We start from the raw sequence: 9053 nt of genomic DNA, 5'->3' as shown, positions 1-9053 counted from the left end.
GGAGCGCACGCACATTCCTCTAGCCACCGAGTGAGCAACCTTTGTATGCGGAACGCGCGCAGCACGGATGTGGGAGCAAGCCGAGCCCTGGCACTGTGCCCCGCGTCTGGCTCTACCGCACCGGATACCACCCCGAGGAAGGATTTGGGGTGCTTCCAAGCTAACGGTTTCCATGTCCCTCGCAACCTCGAGATTAGCCTCCGAGGTCAAGCTCAGCATCCACTCTGGAGAACAATTATTTACCACTTCAGCGCTACACAGAGGGGTTCCTGTCCAACCGGGGGGGGGGGCGCTTGCGTACGTCACTTCCGGCGCGCCCGCCCGGAAAGAGGCGGAGGTCGCACTTTGGGTGTGCGTTTACTGGGGACGCGCAGTGTCGGGGACGCGCCTGGAGGGCGGGCTCGGGAAGGGGGAGTGTCTGCGCGCCGCCGCCACCGCCACAGTCCCGGTTTCTGCCCGGGAGCTCGCAGCATCTCTTCTAGACACCCAGCCGCTCTGTGCACCCGGACGCTGCGCTCCAGGGTCTGTGGGAGTCAAACAAAAGCAGGAGTTGCTGCAGACTGCGGGGCGGCGGGACGGCCCCGGTCCCCTCCCCTCCGTCACTCCTGCTTACGGACTCCCGGGTCATGGGGAACACGGCGATCGCCAAGAAAGGCAGCGAAGTGGAGAGCGGTGAGTCCAGTTGAAGGCCCTGGCTGGGTTCCCGCCGGATAGGCTGCGGTGCAGCACCCCGGGCCGGAGTCCCCCAAGGCCGCGAGCCACGGACCAGGCCTCGCGGCGGCCGCAGCTAACAATTCCAGGGGCCCCGGGGGCCAGCCGCCTCCTCTGTCCCCTCCCCCACTAAGGCTCGGGGGTGAGGGCCGAGCTCCCGGGCTTGCTGGAGGGAAGGCGGGCCGCGCGGTCCCTGTGATCCCCTGTTTTACTAGAGCGAGGAGGGCTGCCACGGTCTGGAAAGCTTCCCCAAATATGGTCCTTAAAAGAAGTCCCTTTTGTGATCGCACCCTTAGCTCTTCTCCCTTTTCCCAGAGCCCCCAACACCCTAACTCCTCTTTTAGGGGAGCTACAGGTAGTGCGTTTGGGTTGAGTTGGCTCTTTTGTTACTTCTCATGGATCTATATATCAATCTCATCACAAGGTGAGTGCCGGGTGTGGGTCTCCAAAGGTGACGTTAACCCTCAGTGTCTAAGGCTCTTTCCTTCACCCACATTAGGGATGGCAGCATAAACACAAGCAGCAACTTTATCCATTCGAGGGGAAAAAAAAAAGTGAGACAGCTTTGTTTTTACTCTAGACATCCAGGAATGCACCAGGATGCCTGTAAAACTTAAAGGTATTTCAGAGCTGAAGTGCTTTCTTCTGAGAGCTCAAAGTGCAGACATTCAGTACTTTATACAAAATTTCAAGAGTCGTGGAAGTGTAGTAGCACGGTTTCATATGTAAACACACACATATACACGTGTAGTGTAACAGGTTGTGAAAAAATCGTGTGCCATTATACGGTTCATATCATAATTTCTAATTCAGAATAATTAACGAACAGTACTTGTCTTTTGTTACATTGTAAATGACATCTCAGCCCTTGAAGTAAGTCTGACAATTTGTTCGTGTTTCTGTAAAAAATATCTTCCGTTATGTCTGTGTTTATAGCAGAAGAATACAGCTAATCCTGTAATTAGCTTGAAACAAACAGCTTTTGATCCTCATGAATACAGCAGAATTGAATCGACAGACGGTCCAGCTATTGCTTTTGTGGAATGTAAACCACAAAGTCAGATTTAGCGGGTTGTTTCATTAATATGGTTTGTTCCCGGACAGTTATATGGACAGTAGTGCAAACTGTAGGTGAGCATGTGCCAATTTGAAAAGCCAATGTAGAATTAGGACTTCCGTATTATCTTTATTAATTGTGCAAATGTAGTAACTAATCGTACAGACTCACAAAAAATGAAGTATGACAAAATTTTATATCCACTTAACATTACCCTTCCCCTATTTCTCTTGTCCAGTCTATGCTGAGTGAGTTATGAAAATGAACCTGATAGTTGGATCAGTCCAGGAATGTTCTTAGCAAGAGCTGCCTTTACAGTTCTTGTGTTTTTAATGATAATCCACTCTCCAGTAGTCTATACATTTCTGCTATTATGTTTCCAACCAGTTCCCCCAGATGATGTGAATTTAAACTGGTAACTACGACAAAGTCGTGTGTGAGTTTATTTATAGAAACTGAAGATCTTTAGAATAATTTGCAAAATATTCTGAAGTGTGGAAAGAAGGTAGCAGATGTCTCATGGGAAATCATATGAGGCATTTGTGGATCAGCTCTCATGCCTCCATTTGGAGAAATGTTAGCTGATGTGCTGGTGTTCTTCTGTAGTAAAGAAGTGGTATAATTTCATAAAACTTCACGACAAAACATGTCTTACCATTGTGTGCCTAAATGTTCTGTATATTTTCAAATGAATTATTCTTGAAAATTTGTGGCTCATGTTTTAAATGTAATTATTTAAATTTCTCTTGATACACAGAATACACTTGTAGATATATGTATGATCTTAAGAGTTCAGTCTGCACTCATCCTATCTCAAGACCCAAGCAAGCGCCAGCCCTGAAGAAGCAAGGGTTGAGATCGTGTTCTTAATGAGAGAGTGAAGAACAGCACTGATGCTTGCACTGCATCCCACGTCACTAAGTAATTAGTCTGTCCTCTTTCAGAGTAGTTACTACCCACTTTGGGTTTCCCGGTAGACCCTGTGGACAAAATCCTAAGGTTTTACTATGTAGTATCAGGTGAAAGGTAGACTGTAAGTGCTGACACTGGGAGTAAAATTAGAACACCAGAAATTATCAGCAGGGAAGTTTTTGATTTGAAGAGCTAATTAAAGATATGAAGGTAAGATCTGCAGTTTGATGAGGAAGAAGCCTCCCACAGACAGGTAATTCTAGAGTTTAATTCTAAAAATACTCCCAAAGAATGAAGTTGGGGATAAAGATAAATGCGAGGCTCTGGTAGCTCCTTGTTTTTTGTTTTGTTTGTTTAGGGGTTGTTTTTGTTTGGGGATTGTTTTATCAGTGTTGTTTTAGTTTGATTTGGTTTGGCTTGACTTTTTTTTTTTTTTTTTAATTTTTTAGCTTTGATCATCCAGGGCCTTGCTCCTACACCCACAAAATTAAAGGATTCCATTCTGATCTCCACAGTTTCTAGAGATAAGTTAATTTGAATTCCTCAGAGAATGGGGGTGTTTCAAAGAACAACTTTTGGCTTTATATAAGTCTCCTATGTGTTTTAAAAATTACTCTTGAAACAATGTCTTCCAAAATTTGAGTATACTTATTTAAACATCATTTAATACACAGAACCTTAAACTTTTAGAAACAAGAGGCTACAAGTCTCAGAGATGTTTCAAGAGTACCTTATTTCCCAGTTAAATATGTTGCTCACATAGCCTTATTAATACAAAAGAGGGAAAAAAAGAAACCCACAGAGCCCCATGCTTTTCTTTTAATCAGGGAAATGTTTTTGTTCTTTTAAAACATATTTTACATCTCCAGGCTGTCAGTGATCTACATATTACACATGGTAAGCGTGTCCAGGTCCAGGGGTAACCACTGTTGGGTGTTAATTCTCCCATGAGCAGAAGTAGGAAAGCTATTCTGTAGCCCAGTGGTTTTATGATGGTTTTTGGAAATGACCTTGGAGCTTGGACTAGATGAGGTGGCACACACCTTTAATCCCAACACTGGAGAGGCAGAAGAAGGCTGTTCAAGGCTTCTGAGTTCAAGGCTAGCCTACTCAATATAAAGTTGAGGTCAGCAATAGTGACATCATGAGACCTTGTCTCAAAAGAAAAGGAAAAAGAGACCTTGAGAATAGGTAGAAACTGATCAGAGAAAGTCATCAGTAGATTAAGTTCAGCAAATGCAAACTTCTTGGTTCTTCTTTTTTTTTTTTTTTTTTTTTTTTTTTTCCAGAGCTGGGGACCGAACCCAGGGCCTTGCGCTTCCTAGGCAAGCGCTCTACCACTGAGCTAAATCCCCAACCCCAAATGCAAACTTCTTGACGTTTTGGAGAACTAGTGTGTGTCTTTCTCTGGGTGCTTTGCACACATTGCCATGCATACCTTTTCAAACCCTATGGAATGGTTCTAATGTTGCCCCATTTTCAAAAGTGGATAAAGAAATGATGTGTAACTGGTTAAAGGTTGCATCGTAGTTAATCAAGGAGTGGCATCTGAACTTAGGCTAGAATCAGAGCCTCTGACCTAAGAGTCCTGCTGAGCATTCTTTTTGAGTACCCAGCAGAAAGTCAGCTGCAGGACAAAGAATAGCCAGTTCTTTGTTTCAGTTTATTAATGACAACACACTTTATTACTTCCAATGGTAACTCTATTTGGATCTACTGACTATCTTAAATAAGGAAGATTATCATTCCTGTACCATTTTCTAGATTCATATCATCATCTAAAAATGGGGGCAGGGCTAAATTATTTTCTTTAGGTATTTCATTTTCAATGCTAAATTAACCATATATAACCACCTTTCTACTCTTAAAACCTTCATTGTCATGTGGTTTATTCCTCATTTCTAAATTTACCTTATCTTCCTGTTAGGTAGTAAGCAAGCCAAGAGGTCAGTTGAACTTATATTGCTATTAATGAATTTAGGCTTTTGTGTCGTACCGTGATTTTAAATAGTCCTATGATGGTAGATATGTTCTCCACGTCACTGCTCAGTGAGGTGGTTTCTACCCAGATGCTGCTGTTGAGCACATGGACCGCAGCTGCACCACGGAAGGACTGTATTTTCCCTTGCACTTGTCTAGATGATGTTTGGTGGGTTGACAGCCTGTTTTTGACAAGCGCTGTCTTTACATTTAATAAAAACGCCAACCCTTAATCTATAATTTTGTTAATAAAGAGTGTATTTAGATGAACAAAATTCTAGATATATATCTTCTCAAAATCATCAGCATTTCTTCTAAGTAACGACTTATAAACATAGTGTACAAATTAAGATGTAGTAGTTTGATAGACTCAAAAAGTTCCCTGAAGTTCCCTTTGGTGGAAATGTATATTTGATTGACAGTATTTTAGGATCAATTGTTGACAAGAAATGAATTTAGTTTTCTCTTCTTATGTCTTTGTACTTTTTATTTATCAGGTTGACAAGTTTCTTAAATGGTAATTAGAAGTGGAGTTGTCAATAGACTGGCAGAGGTACTTGGGAATAGTTTTGGTTAAAAGATAAAACAGAATTATGAACTCAACACCTGATCTCTTTAGTTCTCGGTTTCTATTTTCGCGTGGATTACTGTTTAGAGCTACCTCCCGTTTGGACGTCATCCGTCCTGCTCCTCTGCCCGGGCTCCTCTGCAGGACACAGACAGGTTGGTGCCTTGCACTTGTAGCAGCAGGATGGTGGAGAAGCATGAGAGCCAGCTTAGGAAGGGCAGCCATGGCTGAGAGGTAGAAACTAGCCTAGAAGAAGAGTCTGCGTAAGCCAGAGTAGCTTAAGATTCTGACGGACAGTTAGAAGTTAACCACAGTTAGTTGTGATACTCCATTGAATTAACAAGGTAAAGCAATCATTATCATTTATAAGTTTAAGATATAGTTATATATTAATAAATAGGTTTATGACCAAATTTCCTCTGGTAAATATAAATTTCCATTGAAAAGTTATAAAAACATGGAATTTATAGAAGATAAAACATCAGTACTGAATTATTTACAGCATTTAATCTGTCTTGAAAAAAAAAATACTCCTACTCCTTCTGGGTCCGGAGAGCCAGTTCAGTGGGTAAAGCGCAGCCAGAAGCCCTGGGTTCACAGTGGTAGAACTCACTCAAGCCAGCACAGTAGTGCACACTTGTAATATCCAGGCCTGTATGGTGAGAAGGGAGGCCAGGCCAAGAGAATCCCTGGAAGCTTCAGTTTAGCTAGCTCGGTGCACTCTGCAGCAAACAACAGAGGCCTGGGGTCAGACAAGGTGGAAGTTGCCGGCTAACAGCTGAGGTTTTTCTTTGATTTCTGTGTGTGTATCCACACTCACACATATGGTGCACACACCTGTGCATGCTCCTCAGGAGTGTCTTGTAGTGGTGGCACACACCTGTAGTACCAGGAATCGATGGGCTGGAGTAGGAGAATCATGAGTTAAAGGCTCCCTTGGTCATATCAGGAGAAACCTGGGCACAGACATAAAATACTTTATCAAGCTTTTTTTTTCTTGTTCTTCCATCCATTTACTCATTCACTTATTCCATACACATAATAAGCTTATGTGTTAGAGTACATGTGATGATGTACAAAGAAAGATTGGCCACATCCAATTCTAAAGGACAACAACAAAATTAGTCATGAAAGGTTAGCAGGGGAGCCAAGAGAAGGAGTGATCTTTTCCCCTAGGATGGGGTAGACGAGATTCAAAAAGACTTTCAAAGAGATGGATCCTTAGTGGGATACTGAAATGAGAAACCAAAGAGACTGTAGGAGAAATTCAAAGGACAGAAACAACACACTATGTCAAGATTAGGAAGAAAATTGCCTTTTCTAACTTAATGGTAGACTATGGAGTTGGTGATAAAGATTATATAGTGAACTCCTAAGACAGAGCCACATGGGAAGACTCAGAATTTGATCCTAAAGACAACTATTATAGCTTTTGAAATCAGGGAAAGAGATTTGATAAAATTTCTGTTTTAGAAATAAGTTGTTGGCCTTGGTGTGGATATTTAGCCCCAGGGGCTTTTGGTGTGCTTTAGTGTACTAGATGGGGGTAATGCCTTCCTGTAGCTCATATAGTGAAAGACTTGGATGTTCTATGATAAATTAGATTTACTGCTCTCTGTCTAAGCAAATGGTTTTGGGTTAAATTTAGGATTCTTTTAAAGACAGAAAAGCACTAATTGAATTACTGCACTAGCTTAGTTGAAATTAGTTCTGCCTTAGAAATCTAGTAGAGATGTGATGTCTTTTATCTGGCTTGCTATAGCTAGATGTGAGTGGCACGCCTTATGGCTGTGCTTGAGGTTACTTGTTGACTCTGTGGTGACTTCTTAGGCAGTTGTTGAATTTCAGTGTGAAAGTTTACGGCAGACCACCTTTTCCATGTGGATTTCATCCTGAAAAATTGAGCCTTTGAGATTTGACCATTTAATGGTCTCATTTTATAAAATTTGTTTGTCATTCTTTTTTAGGAGGTGACCATATAAGCATTACTTAGCTTCTTTTATAAGGGCTGGCTCTCCTGGTAAGTTAACTCCTTGAATACCTGTTCGCTTCCAAGTTAGCAGTCATGAATGTTCATGGGGGAGAATATGTTTCATCTTCAGCTGTAGTTGTGAGACAAATCATCTTGCAGCTCAGACTTACACAGAAAATATCTGTGTATCTGTCATCAGTCCTCTGATGTTTCTCCCTCAGGCCCTTCCTGAGTGTCTGCCCCACACTAGGTGCTGTGCTGCGTGTAGATGCAGATAAAAGTCCGACCTGCTTCTTGTCCTCAAGCTGGAAGACAGCTACTCAAAATGTTTGTGGAAGGCATAGGACACATGGGCCTGGCATCGGAGCTAGGCAGAAAGGGAGCATGGGACTTTCTATAGGGACGAGTGCAAAGTTCCTGAGTGGTCTGCAGTTGTCTGTGGAGTCCGGGGTCACACGTCTATGTGCAGTACTCCAGCTACTTTGTTTCTCTGCTTGTGTTCTCTACAGGACAATGTGATGTGTAGCACAGAAACAGTGTCCACCACATGTGTGCTTTTTAGTACAGATGTATTTTATTTGAAATAAAAATGCTAACACAGCTTCCCCGGTGACTCTGCTTGACTGGATTGCTGAGTAAAAAGAAAGCTGAAGCAAAATTTCATTTTGTTTTTATTTGTATTTGAGGGCAGATAGGAAGTCACTCCTTTGGTTTTTCAAAAACTGCTCTCTCCTGAGCCTGTTAGAGAAGCGTAAGCAGTATACTTGAATCTGCCCTTACTGGGTTGTTACAGGTCATATCCTGCTACCTGCACCTTCTGAAATATCACATGTACCTACCAATATACCTGGGTAGCATGATCACGTGGGAGGCCATGGTGCGCAGGTGGATGGAAGAAGTGTAATTTAAAATGAGTTTTACGTACAGTTTAATGAAAACATAGCTACCTTAAAAGCAGGTTGCAGCAGAGGATGCTGCCCAGAGTTCTCAGGCCATGTTACTTCATCTCAGCTGTGTGAGTGCACAGCTGTTTGATCGACCTGTGTGTAGAAACCCTGCCAGACAGTACTAACATCATAACAACATCTGCATTAGCTACAGCATATTTGATTAAACAATGGGCAAAACTCGTAAAACTGCCGACATCTATGGCTACCATGGCAGTAGCTGGGAGGAGACAGTGAGGAAATGAAAATAATCAATCATTCACATGCAGGGCATATGCTTCAAGTCTTTGGATTGAAAACTAAGTCCCCAAGGAGCTGCTGCTGTGGAATTTCTGGGAAACTTTCTTTGCACCCCAGTAGGGAGCCAAAAAGCCCTAATCCAAGTGTCTGAAACCAGTTAGGAGATGCTGTGAACCAGCGCTTGTCAGCTCCTAATGCTGCCACAGTTCGGTCCTGTCATGCTCACCCCAACCATGAAGTCATTTTGTTCTACTTTATAACTAATTTTGCTGCTGTTATGAATTGTAATGTAAAGATCTGCTAGGAAGGATATCTGATAAGCAACTCCCAAAGGGGTGCCCAAAGCTTGAGAACTGCTGTGAACAACAGAAGCCATCAGAGCGAGAAGGAGGGATGCACAAAACATTTGTGGTGTAGCCTCCTTAGCAGTTGAGGGTCAGTGAAAGCCACTAACATACCAGAAGGGCTTTGAACACCAGAGTAAAAAGTGCTGAACAGGTTATGGGTACAAAACAGTAACAGGACTTTGTGGCTAGGAAACTTTGTAAACAATAAAATGACTTAGGTAGATTTGACATTATATGAAACAGAATTTAAAAAAAAAAAACTATCAAGTACATATGGTGACAACAGAAAATGATGGGGCAGGGAACACACACAATCACA

At 42.5% G+C, this 9053-nt stretch overlaps 1 protein-coding gene across 1 annotated transcript in view; it reads left to right on the top strand.

The window, feature by feature from the left end:
- Positions 1–412: 412 nt before the first annotated feature.
- The window catches only part of Prkacb (protein kinase cAMP-activated catalytic subunit beta), a 90527-nt gene continuing 81886 nt past the window's right edge, over positions 413–9053 (top strand). Inside the window, 1 exon segment of the mRNA NM_001077645.2 lies at positions 413–672. Coding sequence (NP_001071113.1) covers positions 627–672 — 46 coding nt within the window. The 5' untranslated portion in view covers positions 413–626.

This window comes from Rattus norvegicus, chromosome 2 (assembly GCF_021556685.1).
Source record: "Rattus norvegicus strain SHRSP/BbbUtx chromosome 2, alternate assembly SHRSP_T2T, whole genome shotgun sequence".
Taxonomy (NCBI): domain Eukaryota; kingdom Metazoa; phylum Chordata; class Mammalia; order Rodentia; family Muridae; genus Rattus; species Rattus norvegicus.
The sequence above is the reverse complement of the archived record's forward strand: the minus strand, read 5'-3'. Positions and strand labels throughout refer to the sequence as shown.